Source organism: Nicotiana tabacum, chromosome 17 (genome assembly GCF_000715075.1).
Source record: "Nicotiana tabacum cultivar K326 chromosome 17, ASM71507v2, whole genome shotgun sequence".
Lineage (NCBI taxonomy): Eukaryota > Viridiplantae > Streptophyta > Magnoliopsida > Solanales > Solanaceae > Nicotiana > Nicotiana tabacum.
In genome coordinates, this window is record NC_134096.1 from 100,570,233 (window position 1) to 100,589,713 (window position 19,481).

At 33.9% G+C, this 19,481-nt stretch overlaps 1 protein-coding gene across 2 annotated transcripts; it reads right to left on the bottom strand.

Moving 5' to 3' along the window:
- Positions 1-7: 7 nt before the first annotated feature.
- Positions 8-4,594, bottom strand: LOC107771831 (amino acid transporter AVT6A). 2 transcript variants are annotated; one of them, XM_075234744.1, is made up of 6 exons: positions 4,474-4,594; positions 3,162-3,686; positions 2,871-3,023; positions 2,451-2,654; positions 1,222-1,687; positions 8-532 (listed from the first exon to the last, which is right to left on the bottom strand). In XM_075234744.1, the coding sequence occupies exons 2-6, from the start codon at positions 3,589-3,591 to the stop codon at positions 394-396; spliced, it is 1,392 nt and encodes a 463-aa protein (XP_075090845.1). In that variant the 5' UTR covers positions 3,592-3,686; positions 4,474-4,594; the 3' UTR covers positions 8-393. The 2 variants fall into 2 exon arrangements, with proteins under 2 accessions (XP_075090845.1, XP_016446763.1); XM_016591277.2 differs by lacking the exon at positions 4,474-4,594 and adding an exon at positions 4,010-4,457.
- Positions 4,595-19,481: the final 14,887 nt, after the last annotated feature.

The following is a 19,481-nucleotide window of genomic DNA, read 5'->3' on the forward strand; positions in this document are numbered from 1 at the left end:
ATCCATAAAGGAAGAAAAGGACCAGCATGTGAAAATTACATCAAAGCCAACCAAGGAAAAAGAATACACAAAAGAATCAACATACATCATACAGAGAACTGAAGCAATATCCAAGTTGAACTTGCTGTTTTTGCATTCAGTTGACACATCATATATGTAAGACAAACTGCTACTGGACAGTGTACAAGAATATCGAGCCATGTTTTAATACATGTTGAGCAAAGCACTCAAATATTGATTTTTAGCAGTATTTATACACTTATTAAAATGCGACTCCAGCAGCTTCAAAGAAAAGCACCATTCCCGAACCAGTATCATCCCGCCTTCGCCCGATCTTCACAAAGGAGTACAACTAATACTTCCACTTCCTCTGTTGCACAGGCACACGAGAAATTACTCACGCGGTGATGAATTCTTTTTAATCAAGGCATAGGCATCGCTATATATGGCCACCAGGTTCGAAAAGACAGCAAGGACAATCATAAAAATACATAAGATCCTGTCCCTCTTAGTTGATATGCCGTACCGATCCCTGAAACAGAAATACAAACAATTCAATAAATGCTTATCTGATTTGCCATACATCTGGTAGAAGAGGATGGTGGGCTTTGGAAAACACGGAGAAGAAAATCTATTGCAAATATAAATATATCTGATTCCGTAGATCATATAGTTCTGAATGTAAAAACAGCAAGTTCTTTAATCCTTCAATTGTATCAGTGATTGAAGCTAGTTGTCAAGATGTTGCAGAATCATCCTTTAATTGTATTTAACCGTGAGATATCCAAGAACCTCCATATTTACTACCACAGAATTCACAGATGTGACCTTTCTCTTAACCATGACCTCTTTCTATTCACAAATGCAAAAACACTTGGATCACAAAATATTCTTAGCCTTTTGACCAACTCTTCTCCCATACAAGTTAGATGTCTGTGATGTTAGTCTCACATTTCGCTATTTATAAAGGGAGAGAAGGTGGATAACAAAATATTCTTAGCTTAATGGCTTTCTTGACTGGAGGGCAGAGTAAAAATGTGACCACCAAAATTTATGAAGGGCAAATGCAGGCCAACGAATGCGCCAACAATGATTTTCCTCGGTTCCCGTTCCCATAAAACTCAGTGCTTGCAACAAGTCAAGCTATTATCCAAGTTTTGGATTTGCAAAGCATCAGTTAAGTAATACTTGAAATAAATTGTCAAACAGAAATGTGATTACCTGAGTGTAATAGCAGCAGGAAATATGAACCCAATGCAAACAGCAGCAGTTGCGCCAGTGAATTGGAAAGCATCCCAGATGCTTGGGATGAAATTCGCCCCCAAAAAGATGATGGCAATAAGCCCACTGCTTAAAAATGTAAACCTCGAATTGTCCAAGGTTAGAGGCCTCGCAGAGGGAAAGAGAAGGCCGTCCAAGTTAAGCCGCAGTGGGTAGAAAACAATGGGAAAGACAAGCATAAGGTGAGCAACATAGCTGACACGCACAACATCATTAAGCAAGGAGCCAAATGGAATTCCAAGATCAGCATCAAAGTTGGCCAGCACATCATCAAGAGTCGCATCGCCAAATAGTAGAAATCCAAAAAGGCTTGTCAACACATACACACTTGAGCAAAGAGCTAGCGCACTTTGCACCACCGCTCTGATCTGCCTGCCGTCTTCAAGTTCATTTTCTATGGAGTGGACTGCAGATGTACATTTTTTAGTCTAATATTTTGTGGCAGGTCGTAAGATGGATGTACAGTTAACTTTCCATTAACAACTGCATCGTCCAGATTGACAAGCATGCACATCAAGGAAGAAAATTCACATAGGATATTGAAATAAGTCAAATAGAGATAATATATGAAGTGGAGTAGATGGTTGAAAGTACTATATAGAGGCCAAAGTAGTTATAAGTAGGATCATTTAAGCTAATAGGAATTCTTGATGGTTTCGATACCATTCATAGATACAGATCAAATCAAGGGCGATAGACTAACATACAAAAGTATGAGAATAAAATCATAATGCAAGGATCAATGACCTTGAGAGATGATATATTCGAGTAATTCTTTTGATCGATATGATATACTTGAGTAATTCAGATGGTAATCATCAGCTAATGCACCACATAACCAGAAGTTTTGCATTAATAGTACTTTCAATATGATAAAACATTTTGCACTTAAAAGTGCTATATGAGATATGCAAGACTCCTTCTACTTAGAAGTCTGAAAGTATAAGATAAGAATAAAAAAGCTACGGAAAGTATGTACCAAAGATTAATGAAGAGCAATTACTACAGACTTAACATAAATGTTTCTACCTTTAATATTTGGTTGAAACTTGAAACTATGTGTACCTTTCTTATCATAAAGTATTAGCAGTTCATCCTTCATTACTCAAATATCAGCCAAAAACAAACAAACAGCAACATCTTAGAAAAAGATATAATTGGGCTATTACCATTATAGTGACAGATGTATGCAGTGACAAGTACAGGAACGACAGTGAAGAGATTGAGGAATGATGTAAGATCATAAAAATCGGGAAGCAATCTGGGCATAAGAATAGATCCATTTATCAGCTTGAATACGGTGATTCCCACAGTCACGACCAGGAATACAACAGCCAAGGCAACTGATAATGCGGATGTATATCTCAATGAATCTGTAATACCAAAATGAGGAACTTAATATCGCCAGATTTTGCACTTAAAATACAAAGAGATGGCACTACTGATATTGAGATTATTGCTGTACAGAAAAACTTCTATTTAAAGGAAAAAGGACGTACAAACTTATATATGGGAAATAAAAATAGCATGAAAGGATTGTATAACTAAATATACTTTGAAAAGCTTATACATCTCCGGGAAAGGATTACCTATACGCTTTAAGCAAGCCAACGGTGCAAATACGCCAAGGGTGGTGACAAGAAGAACAAAGAATCGTCCATTCCACCAATGAACTCCAAACCAACCTTCCAGGACACCAGCATGGTGGGTTCCACTTGAAGTTGTTCCGGAGAGAACATCACCTTTAAAACGAGAATATAAAGAGTGAGTGTAACAATCATCATGGAATTAAAGGAGGGTAACAAAGCAGTAAACTTGGTACTCATGAAAACTAAGTCTATAAGGCGTTGGTAATCAATTAAGTAATAGTTCACACCTACCTATGATAATCATGTATACAACAAGAACACCAATATTATTAACTAGTACACATATTTGAAGCAACATCTTCCCATATTTTCCAAAAGCATCGCCCATAAGACCTCCATAAGAAACTGATTTTGAAGTCCTACTAAACCTGATTAACAACTCAATCGAAGCTTCTGTAAGGAAAGCCATCAAGATGATCATAACAATCCCAGGAATGAGTCCCAACACCTTCATAGTCGCGGGCAAGGCCATAATTCCAGCACCGACAATTGTGGTTGATAAATTAAACACAGCCCCACTAAAAGAAGCCCCATTAAACTCATCAAATCCGCCATCTTCCTGGTGCTTGGTAGGCAATAATGGTGATTGCTCATCAACCACTGCTTGTTTGCTCTTTCTTGGTTTCTTCTCTTTTACAGGTTTAATGCTTCCAATTGTCATGTTTCAATTCTGCAGTTCCTATAGCTGAAAACTAGAAACTTTACCAACTATATGTACAGACCACCTTACACTTTTTGGTCCCTTTAGAAAAAAATCTGCACATAGCACTTAACAAGTATCAGTCTTAAGATTCTAATATCCATTTCTGAGATTTCAAACATTCTAAAACAATAATTAAACCAGTGAAACAATTATTAGGGAAAAGTCCAATTATTTACATAAGTTAAAGAGTCAAAACTAAATCCTTTTAACTACAATTAAGCCCAAGTGGCCATCAATAGTTTCAACAACAAAACAATACTGTATCAATTTTTTTAAAACCAATTAGGAGGTAAGCAATAGGCATAATTAAATAAAGCTTCTCCAAAGCAGAATCTATTCAGTTTGCTTTAAAGCGTACAGATTACTAAAATCATACCTGAAATGGATTGAAATAACTAAAAAGCAGGAGGCTTTGAGATAAATCTTCTTTTACAAAATTGAAGAATAAATCAAGAACCCAGAATGGAATAAATAAAAAAAAAATCAACAGCCACCTAGAAAAATATTGAAGACCAAGAACCACAGGGTCTAGATAAAATGAATTAACTTTTATGGGTTTCGTGTGTTAATATACGAAAGAAAGAAGCAGAGAGGGAAGAAGGAGAAAGCTTCACGCAATGAATTATTGAAAAATTTCTAATTCATACAAACAAAATATATTGTACAGTTTCATTGACTACGACTTCGACAAGAAAATAGAAAAGTTGGCCTTTGATTAATTCTTATCTTGGAAAAAGATAAAAGAAAAGGTATGGCCTTGTCAGTAATTTTCAAGAAATGAGTTTTTTTCTTCTTTTACATACATTTTTCCCATGGAAGGCAGTGAGATAAAGGCGATACCTTTATGTTTTTTTAATTTTATTTTCCAATAGAAGGATAGTAAAATGACGTCCTTGTTAATGGGTTTTCTGCCCTTCAAATTTGTAAAGCTTAAGATTACTGGTTGCTGTCGAAGATACAGAAGGAAAAGGTTTGTGTGTCATTGGTTTTATAATGGAGATTTTTTTTCGACACTAAATTGTGTCCAATTGTTGATTTCATTTGATTGAGTTGGATATTTGTCTTCTCATGGTAACTACTTGCTACGCCTTATCAACTCCAACTACTCTCAACACTTAATTTTTAACATCTGAGAAAAGACTAAAGAGAATACTTATCGGTGTCAAATTTATTTAAATCCCTGACCTGACTTGACCTCAAATAAGAATAAGAATTTACAAGAATAGCAGTTGCCTACTCCTGACTTTATAATTCACACGTGTGGAAAAGTCTTTTGACGTACATAGTACTTGGTTAGGTGGATCGGTATTACACGCACTCGTTTTTCTATTCACATAAAATGTCTAATTAAACATAGTAGTAGCAAAAAAGACATGCCCAAATGTCTCTATAGTCTATACTACTCGAATTATTTACTTTATCCTCAATTATAATTTAAAATAATCTATATTCTTCTAGTTAGCGAATAGTCTCGTATTTGTCTTGCTATTTATGAAGCTCATGCGCAAAATGGGTAGATTTTATTTATAAATACTTTGAAAAAGAAGGTTCAAATTTATCCAATATAATTTTGGTTATGATTTAAAGTCCTTAACTGTCATACATATTTTGGGAAGGATAAATACGATATTTTTCTAGCTAGAGATAATATTAGACTAAGTATAATGTAGGACAATTGTTCATAATCAACGAGCAAATTTGACCTTTTTCATATTAAAATAAAATAAAATAAGACGAGGTTGGAATTGGGACTTTAATTTGTATCTACCGCAGTTGTCCTTTAGGAAACACAAAAGCCAAATACTATAATCTACTATGCTATTTCCCAAAGACTTTATATCCACGGGTAAAATTGATTATTGACATGTGGTCGTTTGATGAATTGACATGTGTAAGCAAAGACGATGGAGTAAGATATGAGTCAGCAAAAGGTTGGTATCGGTTATGAACACGTGACCAGTACTGGGTTAGTTTTGAGGACAGCAAAATCGAGGACGAAGATTTGAAAGGAATACATCGGTTGGGAAACACTACATTCAATGAGCAGTTGTTTCAAAGAATCTTATCATTTATATCCAGTTGTTATGTAGCCATCAAGAGGGTTTTATTCTCATTAAAGAAGAACTTGATTTATGAATCTTGTCTCCCTGAATATAGCTATAAATAGAACTTGTATCCATAGTAAAACATGAAATATTCTATACACACAAGCTAAATTTGTTCTTATTCTATCAATCTACTTGCTTTCTATCAAACTAGCCATTGAAAATTAGCCGTTATATAACCGTTGGAGCAATACCTATATAAACATTATTTTTGAAGAGATAAAGACATACTTTCTAACATAACTTTCTGAATCAACTTCTTCCTTCTATATGCTGGGTTTCTTTCTGAATTTTCTACTAGTTATGTTTCTAGTTTTATAACTGGAAGAGCTTGTTGAATCCTGGGAGATACGCCTAATTTTATTTATCACTGTGTGGGCGAAATATCTTTAAGGAGAGTGTCTTTGACACGACTCAAGTTAATTCTTTTTTCCATAACCAATATTTTTCCAACAATCTTAAGGATATTTCACACTTTGTTCTTATGGAGAATACCGATTGCAATATTTCGGCCGATGCTCCTATACCTGATGCACAGACTATTTCAACTATTGTTCTAATTAGACCAGCGACATACCGGTTTTTTCATCGATCTTCTTTTCTTCAAAGTAAGTAAAGTGTGTCAAACGATTCTAACTCTTTTTACTTTATGAAAGAAGATGTCACAACTTGGCAAGGATTCTGAGTCACACCATTATTTGGAGACATTGGATCCATTTGGTGTTGATGTTCCTCATGAATATTAATCTGGTATGGTCTCCAACCTAATTATTGAGAATTTATTTTTTAGAATAAATGAGTATATGCTTTTGCGAGGTCACAGGAAAGTAAACTAAGATTTATTAAGATTATATCATTATATATTTTCAGTATTAAATATGAGATGTTATTTAAATTTACCACATTGAAGTGTTGCAACAAGCATTTGGTGTTATTATCTACTGTTGATGTGGTTAGATTTATTGTGCCGTTGGATTTTCAAATATTTTATTTGGTTTCTTTTGAAGAAAATCAATCAAGAGTATTGATTTGCATTAGTTAGAATTAATGGATTTTCTTATGAGAAACTAGTAAAACTCCTTACGAGTTGTGGAGAGATTATCTTTTTAACCTGAAATTTTTGAAGTGGGGGGCCTGGGTGTCTTGCCCGAGTTGTGTGATCCTAAGAAAAAGAAAAAAAAAGTGAGAAAACTGTTTATTAAAATTATAATGAAGCCTTACACAATTGAGATTTTTTGTGATAAAAATTTGGAATATCAAAATATATTGAGGAAATTGTTGAATTATGATAGGTTTCTACAAATATGAGATAAGTTGTGGAAGTTAAAGTTTGTTTTGAGATGTATTTATTCCTTATTTGAGAAATACTACTATTGTGTGTGTGAAGTTTTCACTGTATTAGAAGGATACAGTGATGGAATCTTTGATTCAAATGAGAAAAAATTCACTATTAATTGTGATTACCTTTTGATTGGGTGTTATGATATTGGAATTGTCTGGCAATGGGGTGATTAAGCAACCTTTTGGTGAGTTAAACCGACAATAATTATGTCGATGAATTGTGATTGCCAATGCGCATAACCATTATAAGAAAATAATTCTTTCAATGGGAAGAGTAGACACATTTTTTAAGATATAATATCTTAAAGCAATTGCTTAGAGATGAGAATTTTTTATACATATTATGTGTAGTCAAAAAGGGATTTGGCCTATTCTTTGACTTATAAGGGTTGAGACTTTTGCCAATTTGAGATGTATCAACAATGATGGTAACCCAACCTATGTGATTGGAGATCCTATGAAGTAGGTTCATATGGGTAATAACAAGTCATTAGTTGATCAAACATGCACTATTAAATTATGTCTCTTCATATGGTGTATGTATATATAGTGCAAGACTGTACGTAATGTGAGATTGAGTTATTATACTCTTAATCTAATAATCCATAGCCTATTGTAGGTGGTGTATTGTGATGCAGAATGCACTTGGTGGATGGACCTATATGAGTGTGGAGTGGGGCCGCTCCTATGAAATTTGTGGCAAAATTTCTATAGCACTCATGAAAACCAGGCGCGCGCATGGCCTATTAGCACAAAACTGCAATAACAACAGAAATTGTGGGGGTGTAATATGATGAATAAGATCCCTAGCTTACAACAAGAATTTTTAGTTCATAGAAGTTATCAACTTCACCAATTATTCTGTAAGTTAAATCTTATTTTATCTATATCTGGTTCATAATTTTTAAGACACTAGATCAATTTCATTATACCTGAAACCCAACAAATTATCTCTCTTTCTTTATTTATTTACTACTTATTTTTTTGTACCTTTTGAGATATGTGAGGGATTGTTGGAAAATTAGTGATATCTCAAAAGGTAATGCTCATCTTGGTTTGGAAAATCTTTTCCTTTTGAAATATTATGACATCTACTTAGTAGTTAATAAATTATTATATTTAATAGAGTCAAACTAGCTATTGGAGCAACACCTATATAAACATGGTCTTTGAAGAGCTAAAGACATATTTTCTAACATAACTTTCTGAATCATCTTCTTCCTTCTATATGATTCGTTTCTTTCTTGAATTTTTTGTCATTTCTGTTCCCAGTTTTATAACTGTGAGAGCTTGTTGAATCATGGGGGATAGGTTTAATTTTATTTATCATTGTGTGGGTAAAATATCCTTAAGGACAGTGTCCTTGACACGCCTCAAACTAATTCTTATTCTCCATAACCAATATTTTTCCAACATAAATCACGCTGCAAATTAATTGTATTATTTTACGGGTAAACAATACTGCAGTTCTGGATATTGACAACCCAACTAAAGGATGGCCATTGAGAATGAGTGAATTGTCAAATTTTAGACCCACTATATATTCGATAGAGTTGCGGTTGTATCCCTTATTATATCACGGACACTCTTTTTTCATCTAGCTAGCCCTCTGCAAAATTAAAAGATAAGTCCAGTAAATTCATAATCCTGAAGCATTAGATAACAAAAATGAAAAAGAAATAAAAAAATCCTAATCAAGCCTTCATTTCATCAAAGTGCCTTCCCAATCAAAGGTAGGCCATTGATGTGTTTGTCACGTAATTATCATTAGTTAGACGACAAAAGAAATACAAATTATGTCAATGACGGCAATTATTAAAAAAAAAATCAGACTTGGCCATGGTAGGTATACTAGTTTTAATTAATTAATCACACGATAATCAAACTATTATTCTAACATAAACTCACGGATGTGGTTGTGACAAGTGCCGAGAACGTACTGACTACTGTGACTAGATTAGCAAGGAATCTAGGCAAATTACTTCATTGGCTAATTGTGATTCATTCAAATGGACTCCTTATTCTTTTAATCATAATCTTGTTGCTTTTATCTTCGATTAGCTAACAGAGAATTAACACTAGCCAAGCATTTGACAGTTTTGAGAGCTCAAATCAATTTAAATATTGATTTACTACGACGTTTTTTTTTCAAATTCCTCTTTGATTTTTATTATAAAAGTATTGTTTTGTAATAATTATTCTTGTAATTTGAAAATACATCTATATCTATCTAAGCATGAATATAATGTCAGTTTATAAAAATAACCATATAATATTAAACATAATAACTCATAATAAAATAACATCACCGGAATTCTAGATATTAGCCTTATAATCCTATTAGTTTTACGACATAATACTACACGTTATGAATCCTACATGATTACCTTTAGGAATCCTATTAGTATAGTTACTTTCCGGATGTCTAATTCATATAAAATTGCACCAGTAAATATCTTTAGTCAAGTAATCTTGTTACTTTTAAGATATACTTCTTAAAAATTCCTATTCCTAATTTAATTTGAAAACGTATTATAATGTCCTAATACTAATTTAATTTGAGAATGTATTATATTGTCCAAATCTATTTAGAAATAAATGTGAGCCTATATTATTATTAAAGCATAAATACAATATTAATATACCAAAATGTCACGACCCCAAATTTCCTCCGTAGGATGTCGTGATGGCACCTAGTCTCTAAGACTAGGTAAGCCTATCAATGCGGAATAATAATAAATATCTGAAATAAATAAACTACAATTCAAACAATTTCAACTCCCAAAACCCAGTAGAAATAAGTCACAAGCTTCTAAGAATTTATTCTTTAATGTCTCTATATGTCAAGGTCTAGATAAAATATAAGGAAGCAACATAAAATGATAGAAGGGGACTCCGGAGTCTGCGGACGCTGGCAGATATACCTCGAAGTCTCCGTGCGCAGGTAACTCAATGACGTCTAGGCTGGTAAAATGTACCTGGATCTGCACAAAAAGATGTGCAGAAGCGTAGTATGAGTACACCACATCGGTACCCAGTAAGTGCCAAGCCTAACCTCGGTAGAGTAGTGACGAGGTCAGGTGAGGCCCTACTGGAGTATAATAATGGCATGGTAAAATGTTTATCAATGTAGTAAAATAAAATGACATTGAAAATGAATCAAATAGTATGTCACATTTAATGACACCAAATAATTGCAAATAATATCTCGTGAAAATCAAAACAGAATTTCCTTCAACTTTATGAAAATCACAATAATAATCAAAGGCAACTACGACCATAAATCAATATCAACAAGGGCACTCCCGAGGTACCGCCTCGTAGTCCCAAATCATAAATAAATTCACAATAACTCATTTTCTTATATCACCGCGGGAGCCTTCACAATTTATTTAAAGAAAATATTTTTTCCGAAATAGCATCCCGTGTTTTAGCCACCCTTATCACACCGCATGACTTCTAGTAGTTCCCCTACTAGCCACGCGTATCAAGCCACCCTTATCTCACCGCATGCGTTTCAACACCCAGACCTTATACCACCGCATGCGTATCAATATCACAATATATCACAATTTGCACCTCAAGTGCTCAAATAATTTAACTTGCCAAAATAATTCAACAACAATATTTTTTCACAATAAAGAGCTCACGACTCATGCCAAAATAAATCATCAATAATAGTTTGCCACAATAAAGAGCTCACAGCTCATGTCAAAATAATTCATCAATAATATTCTTCCACAATAAAGAGCTCACGGCTCCCTCACAATGAGTATAAAAATATTCAGGAGTAAATAATTTAGGAAAATAATATTTTAAAATCTTTACTACGTTGCTTCAATATCAAGTTTAAAAATGTCAAATACTTCATATTAATAATATTTAATTTAAAGAAAATCAATCTTCAAATAATGCACAGAATAAAAGAAACCAAGTTTTAACTAAACAGGTAAAACAATTAGTAAGAAAAGATCAAACAAATTTGAAGTATATATCTCACATCAATGATGAAGAATATAACAAGATAAAATAATTTAATAAATGCGCAACAGTGATCTACACAATTTAAAAATATAATCTTTTGCAAATTAACCAGTGTACACACTCGTCACCTCGTGCACACGACTTTCAACACATTTCAATAATCACATCAATACCAATTCTAGGGGAAATTTTCCCCACACAAGGTTAGACAAGTCACTTACCTCGACTTGCTCCAATTTAATCAAGTATTATGCTTTTTCCTCGATTTTCTTACTCCGATCGACTCGTATCTAGTCATAATTAATTCGATACAGTCAACAAAAATTATAGTAATCAATTTCATAAGAAAATATTATATTTTTATTAAAAATCCGAAATTAGCTCAAAATTTGTCCGTGGGGCCCACATCTCGGAATCCGGCGAAACTTATAAAATCCGACAATCCATTCAATTACGAGTTCACCCATACCAATTTTACCAAAATCCGATAACAACTCGACCTCCAAATCTTAAATTTTCGTTTTTGGAAGATTTTGCAAAAATCTTGATTTTTCTTCCATAAATTCACGGATTCATGATGTAAATGAGTATGGAATCATGAAATATAATCAATATAGGATAAGGAACACTTACCCCAATCTTTTCCCGTGAAAATCGTCCAAAAACCGTGCTCCAAAAATCCAAAACGAAATGAATGAAATGAGCATTTTTGGTCCTTAAGTTTCTGCCAATCCGTCACTAAAAGTCCATTTTTCGTCACTAAAAGTCTACCAGAAATAGCTCTACTAGTCTTACTTCAATTGATCATAACTTTATGTATAAATGTCCAAATGATAAATGATTTAACTTTTTGGAAACTAGAATCCACCGACTACAACTTTCATGTTTTGCGATTATTCTGATTCCTTATGCATTGCGAGATATAAGCTACCAAAGTTGGCTGCGTGCATCAGAAATTTTGGCAAAATTTCTGGCGAAACTGCTCTATAAGCCTTTTTTCAATCCATCATAACTTTCTGTACAAATGTCTAAATAATGCATAGTTTAACTTTATGGAACCTATAGTCCAACGACTACAACTTTCATGTTTTGTACATTTTCTGATTCCTTATGCATTGCGAGATATAAGCTTCCAAACTTGGCTCCACGCACGGAATTTCTGCAACAGAAATTTCTGCAAACAGAAATTTCCAGCACTTTGTCCGAAATCCATTCCGTTTACTTTCCAAAATCCACCCGAGACCCTCGGGACCTTAACCAATTATTCCAACATGTCCCAAAATACCATACGAACTTAGTCGAGGCTTCAAACTACATCAAACAACATCAAAACGACAAATCGCACCTCAAATCAAAATCAATGAACTTTGAACTTTCAAATTCTATATCTTGTGTCGAAACACATCAAATCAATTCGGAATGACTTCAAATTTTGCACACAAGTCATAAATGAAATAACTGAGCTATGAAAAATTTCAAAATCGGATTTTGACCCCGATATCAAAAAGTCAACCCCTCGGTCAAACTTTCCAAAAATTTAACTTTCGGCATTTCAAGCCTAATTCTACTACGGACTTCCAAATAAAATTTCGATCACGTTCCTAAGTCCAAAATCACCATACAGAGCTGTTGTAATCTTCAAAATTCTATTCCGGGGTCGTTTGCACATAATTTGACATCCGGTCACTATTTGAACTTAAACTTTTAATTTTTCATCAAAATTCTATATCTCGAACTAGGGACCTCGAAATTTGATTCCGGGCATACGCCTAAGTCCCAAATCACGATACGAACCTATCAAAATTATCAAAATACTGATCCGAGTCTGGTTACTCAAAATGTTGACCAAAGTCAACTCAGTTGAGTTTTAAAGCTCTAATTCACATTTTAATTCATTTTTCACCTTAAATTTTTCGGAAAAGTTTTACGGACTGCACACGCAAGTCGAGTAATGATAAATAGTGCTTTTCGAGGTCTTAGAACACAGAATTAATTATTAAATTTAAAGATGACATTTTGGGTCATCACAAGAATAAAGTCCATAACATATTAAACGGAAGAACTCATATGGAAAGGGCATAACTGCAATAACTTATTTTTTGGAATGCCTTCTATGCTAATTTTCAATATTTAAGATTTTAAAATTAATAAAATTTATCTATTAAATTCTTATTAAAAATATGTAGGAAGGTTTAATAAGATCAATTTTATCAGAATCATCCATATTGACAATACATTACCACTCAATAATGTCCAATACCAAAATAAAAGTAATATTAAATGGATTGCATAAGGAGTTGTAATTGAAAAAAAAAAATACCCCAACAATAATATATGTTTATATTATATTTGAATTATTTTTCTACTCAAATAATATTTTTTTTATCAATTTTTTGTGTCTTATTAAAAAATACCTAATTATTAAACAACAACTAATAAAATATTTAAGAATATAAATGTGTGAGAAAGATAAAAAAATAATATGTAAGAGTCAATACCACTAATAATTCTATAGACATACAGATCTAAAAGTAAAATGTCATATCAATCTTTTACTCTTTGAATATAAAATTTATGGTGGATAAAATTATAATTAAGATTAAATATTTAAAACAAGATATGAACTAATATTAAGATCTGAATCAACACAGAATAAATTATTTTTTATGTTAAAATCAAATAATTAAATCTTTTAATTAATTATTTAGCGAGAGAATCCAATTCAATAGTATTTTTTAAATTCATCATATGAGTAAAATTCTTATTCAAGTTAAAAAAATCTTAGGGTACATAAATTTATTCCATAAAAAGAGAGTTAGAACACAAAGTAAAAAGGTTAATATATTATTAAGAATCAAAATGCTATACAAGTGTATGAGGAAGCACAATTAAAGCTACATCCTAAATAAGAACAAGCTTTCAAGACTATATTATAAAGAGTCGACTCTGCTATAACGAGATCATTCTTTGTAGATGCCTCTGGCGAAATCGAAATAATATTTCTATGTCATGCATTACTTGCAAATATCATACCAAAAGGCATGTCATTATAAGCAATAATAGCAAGTGGTGTACCAACTGCGATTTTATTGTGAGGCCACCCACTTTAGATTTGATATACCTCTTCAAACAATTTAAATAACCACCGCAAATATATCAAAGCATAACAATGGTGCTAAATTTATAAGGAAAGCAAAATTGACAATATGGGATGAAGCTAAGTGTCAAATAGAGTTCTAGAGATATATTGGATATTAATGAACTGTTTAGTGAAAAATTAATGGTTTGGGAGGTAATTTATGTCAAGTACTACCAGTACTTCCAAAATCGACAAAAGCAGAGATTGTAACGGCTAGCTTGCCAAGTTATACTTCTGGCCTCAAATAAAAAAAATTCAACTGACAAGAAATATAAAGTAAGAACAGATCTAGTATTAAATGTCTTCTTGCTTCATGTCGGAAACGAATAAGAACATCTAATAAAAGATGATTTGGGTCTTCCTGAACACTTGATTATCAATCCCAATGGTAATAGTAGTACATTTAATAAGAGAGATATTTCTATCATTAGATTAAAATATAATTTGTACAAATTGCATGATATAATTCAAAAGATATCTTAGCTAGCAAAAATGAATATGTTGATCAACTAAATAAAAGGTTGATTGCAAAATTTTATAATAAAATTAAAATGTTTTTCTGTTTATGGCTCAGCAGAAAATGTAACGACCCGACCGGTCATTTTGAGAGTGTTATTGTCACGACCCAAAAATCCCACCACAGGCGTCGTGATGGCACCTAGTCTCTAAGGCTAAGTAAGCCGATTTCAATTATATTTTTAGAGGTATTTTTTTAAATTAAATAAGTAACCAAAACTAACAGCGGAACAAATATGAATGTACAACCTCCCAAGACTGGTAGTACTGAGTCACGAACTCTAACTGAATACATGGAATGATCACGAGGACCGATTATACAATACTGTTTGATTAAAAATTAACAGTACAATGAAATGTAAAGACTCCAAGGGACTGCGACGACCAAGCAGCTCTACCTTGAATCCTTACGATCCCGCTTTAACTTTTCTCAAGTCCAATAACTCCAATACCTGGCTCTGCACAAAAATGTGCAGAAGTGTAGTATGAGTACACCACGGTCGGTACCCAGTAAGTAGCAAGACTAATCTCAGTGGAGTAGAGATGAGGTACAGTCAAGACACTCACTAGTCTAATAGCCTGTGCAATATAATATACAAAATAATAAGAAGCATATAACAATAAGGGCAACATAAAACAACCAGTAATATTCACAACAGACAACAAGAATACCATTAATATCGCTCAACAATTAATAAATACAATTACAGACAATAAATCAAATCCTTCAAATAAATGTCTTTCACATATAATTCTTTCAAATAACTCTCTTTCAAATATAATTTTCTCAAATAATTGCCTTTCAAATATAATTCTTTCATATAATACCTTCTACATAAAAATCCTTTCAAATAAATATTTTAAATATAATTCTTTCAATTAAAAAGTCACCATGTGACACCTCGTTTCATTATCATAAAAATACGGGTCTCATCCCATTTTTATATTTTTTGTAAACACGGGTCTCAACCCATTTTTCATATTTTCACGGCACCTTGTGCCCATAATTAAATCATCATATTTCCCCGACACCTCGTGCCCTCATTTTATATCACAACTGCACGGACAATTCACATGCCAAATATCATTATCATTTAATCACAACACCTCGTGCCCACAATTCATATCACAACTGCACGGACAATTCACGTGCCAATATCCTTATTATTTACTCACGGCACCTCGTGCCCACATTTCATTTTATAATCCGCCTGGCAATAGCCACAAGCTCTCAATTTCAACATAAATCAGATTGTCATCAATTTACCAACAAAAAAAAAAATTGCACAACGTATAAAAATAAACACAAAAATATCACAACATCACATGAAAATCATCAACCCCACATCATCACATATCGTCCCTGACAATAGCCACCCTTATCGCTCCTATTGCCACCCTTATCACTCTTATAGCCACCCTTATCGCTCCGCCCAGATAATATCAATAGCCACCCTTATCGCTCCTATTGCTACCCTTATCGCTCCGCCCAGATAATATTCTAACAAACACAACCACAGTGAAATGCTACCCTTATACCCACATAATATCAACGATGAAATGCCACCCTTATATCTTCAAAATAATAATTACACACAACACAACAATTTACTCAGGAAATTATCACGGCAACATTACAAAATCAATTCATATCATAATTTGCCCAATGGATATAACCAAAAATCCAAAGATACTACCAAGTCAATTAATTTCATAACAAATAGCCGAAGGCTCCACACAATGTGTACAACACCCAAAAACAATCAACAGAGATAGAAATTACTTAACATAAAGCAAAATCTTCATTAACTCCAAATTTTTAATAGTTATATAAACACCTCTTCTTAAGCTTATTTAATTAATTATTTGCACAGGAGAGAATCCAAAATAAAATTAAATTCCAATAATTATCAAACCAGCAAATTTACGGAATTTCATAAATAATCAAATAACAATCACATCAAATTGTCATATAACAACAAAGTCAACAACAAGAATTTAGGCACGACAAATAGATAATTAAATATATGCCAACAATTATTCAATTTACTACAAAATATGCTCAAGACTGTAACTCAATAAAATTTGCACATATAAACCAAGTACGTACTCCTCACCTCGCGTACATGGTTTTCAATTACACAAATTGCACAGAAGACTCAATGCCTAAGAGAAAATTCCCTCACTCGAGGTTAAGCAAGACACTTACCTTTTTGAATTTAGGTCGATATTCCAAAATAACTTTCTCACGTGAATTGACCTCTGGACGGCTCCAATCTTTCTTGAGCCTTCCTTACGTTACTACGAGGTTTCGGAAATCCTAGCAACTTCAATCTATTTAGAAACATAACAAAAGTGAACCATAATTAGGAAGATTTTCATGGTTTCAGCTTATTTGAGCATTTTATCAATCACTAGGTGTGCAAATTTGGCTACAAGGTTCTTCTACAAGATTTCCTACACTCCTCAACCCAATCTTTACTTATTTTAGCCCAACAATCTTCCCACAAATCTTATTGGTACATACATGTATAAATAATACTCTCATACCCAAGAATCATACTCCTAATCAACCATCTTCTACCCCAAATTCGAAATTGAAAACTAGGGTATGGAACCTTACCTCTTAGATGAAGAACTTGTGAGATTTTCTTGTTGGATTTCAAAGTTTGGACAAGATCTTGATGAACAAAACTGTCACGACCCAAAATTTCCCCTCCGACGGGACCGTGATGGCGCCTAACATTGCACTTACTAGGCAAGCCAATGTTAGAAAATTATTTACCAATTCCTTATTTCCGTTCAGTAATTAGCAATAATTAACTACGATAAAATATAACAAGTGCGGAATATCATAAATATGTTTTAACTACTACTACCCGGATCTAGAGTCACAATTCACGAGCATTCTAGAACTTAATACAAGTAATAGTCTGAAAAAAATACAACTGTCTGAATGAAAGAAAACAGTAGGACATAAAAAGATAGACGGGGACTTCAAGGTCTGTGAATGCCGACATATCTACCTTGAGTCTCCGGACAGCGGACCAATAACAAATCTCGATTAACCTGAGCCGGTATCAAAATCTGCACAGAAAGTACAGAGTGCAGCATCAGTACAACTGACCCCATGTACTGGTAAGTGTCGAGCCTAACCTCGACGAAGTAGTGACGAGGCTAAGGCAAGGCACCTACAATCAACCTGTACAATTTAACAGTGTATACGCAAATAACAGGAATGAAGAAGTAAATAGGAAATGTCGGGAGGGGAGACATACTGAGGAGAATACAAGATAAAGAACTACAACAAAATGATCACCGGATCATTCAATATACCATGAATCAACAGGAATAGTGAATACAGTAAAGAAGAATGCACGGCATCACCGTTCGTGCTTTTACTCTCAATCTCACCATAAAATTAATAGAAACGACACAGCATCACCCTTCGTACTTTTACTCTCATATCATGGCACGACATCACCCTTCGTGCATTAACACTCACAATATGGCACAGCATCACCCTTCGTGCATTAACACTCGCAATATGGCACGGCATCACCCTTCGTGCATTAATACTCACAATACGGCACGACATCACCCTTCGTACATTAACACTCTCCTTTACCATAATGCAATGCATAAATAACAACAGGGAGATAGAATAACAAGTACAAACCTTACTTCAACATTTGGTTCCATAATATCAATCTTAACTTTGAAATAAAAACTCAATTATCACCAGAAAATTTCGTAAACATGATAAGAACGATAATTTGAACAACACTAATGTAACACGTAGCAATTTGGCATAGGAATGGGACAATATCAGAAAAACAGAGAAACATGGAAAAACAGGTAAATTGGCGGTGCATATGTACTCGTCACCTCACATATACGCCGCTCACATGAATTTCACTTAGCAAATAATCTAAGGTTCCTAATTCCCTCAAGTCAGGGTTAGACACAACACTTACCTCGCTCCGAAGGCCACTTAATTCTCAATCACAGCTTTTCCTTTGGAATTCACCTCCAAACCACTCGTATCTATTCAAAAATGACTCAATAATATCAAATATTGCTAAAGGAATCAATTATATTGCATAAATTAAATTTTCCAAATTTTCCTCCAAAAAGTCAAAAAATCGACCCCGGGCCCGCTTGGTCAAAACCCGAGGTTCGGACCAAAATTCTTTTACCCATTCACCCCCGAGCCCAAATATGTAATTAGTTTTGGAATATGACCTCAAATTGAGGTCTAAATTCCCAAATTCCTGAAATCCCTATTTTCTACCCTAACCCCTAATTCTACCATGAAAACTCTAGATTTTAGGTTGAAAACTAAAGAAATGTAATGGGTAATTGAAAGAAAATGGTTTAGAATCACTTACCAACAATTTGGGGAAGGAATGACTCTTGAAATATCGCCCCTCACCGTTTGATTTTTGAGAAAAATGAGTTTTTTTGCAAAAATCCCATTTTGGATTCTGTTAAGTGCTGGGCGACAGTGTTCATCGCGTTTGCGAGAGCACTGTCGCGTTCGCGAAGGGTACTGGCTGCCAAGCCTTCGCGTTCGCGAGGCCCAACTCGCGTTCGCGATGATCACTCCCCTCTGGCCTTCGCGTTCGCGAGAAATGGCTCGCGTTCGCGCTGAAGGAACGACCAACCCCCCTCCAGGTCCCCATATGCTTCGCGTTGAGCCGGTCGCGTTCGCGAAGGGTAAATCCCCCATCACTTCGCGTTCGCGACCAGGCCTTCGCGTT

Bases quoted from the DNA above. Each gene is read 5' to 3' on its own strand.
- LOC107771831 (XM_075234744.1), bottom strand. From the start codon at position 3,591: ATGACAATTGGAAGCATTAAACCTGTAAAAGAGAAGAAACCAAGAAAG. The intron at 3,024-3,161 runs GTAGGTGTGAAC...CTCGTTTTAAAG, and splicing joins TGTATACATGATTATCATAG to GTGATGTTCTCTCCGGAACA. The intron at 533-1,221 runs GTAATCACATTT...TTTCTGTTTCAG, and splicing joins CCTGCTGCTATTACACTCAG to GGATCGGTACGGCATATCAA.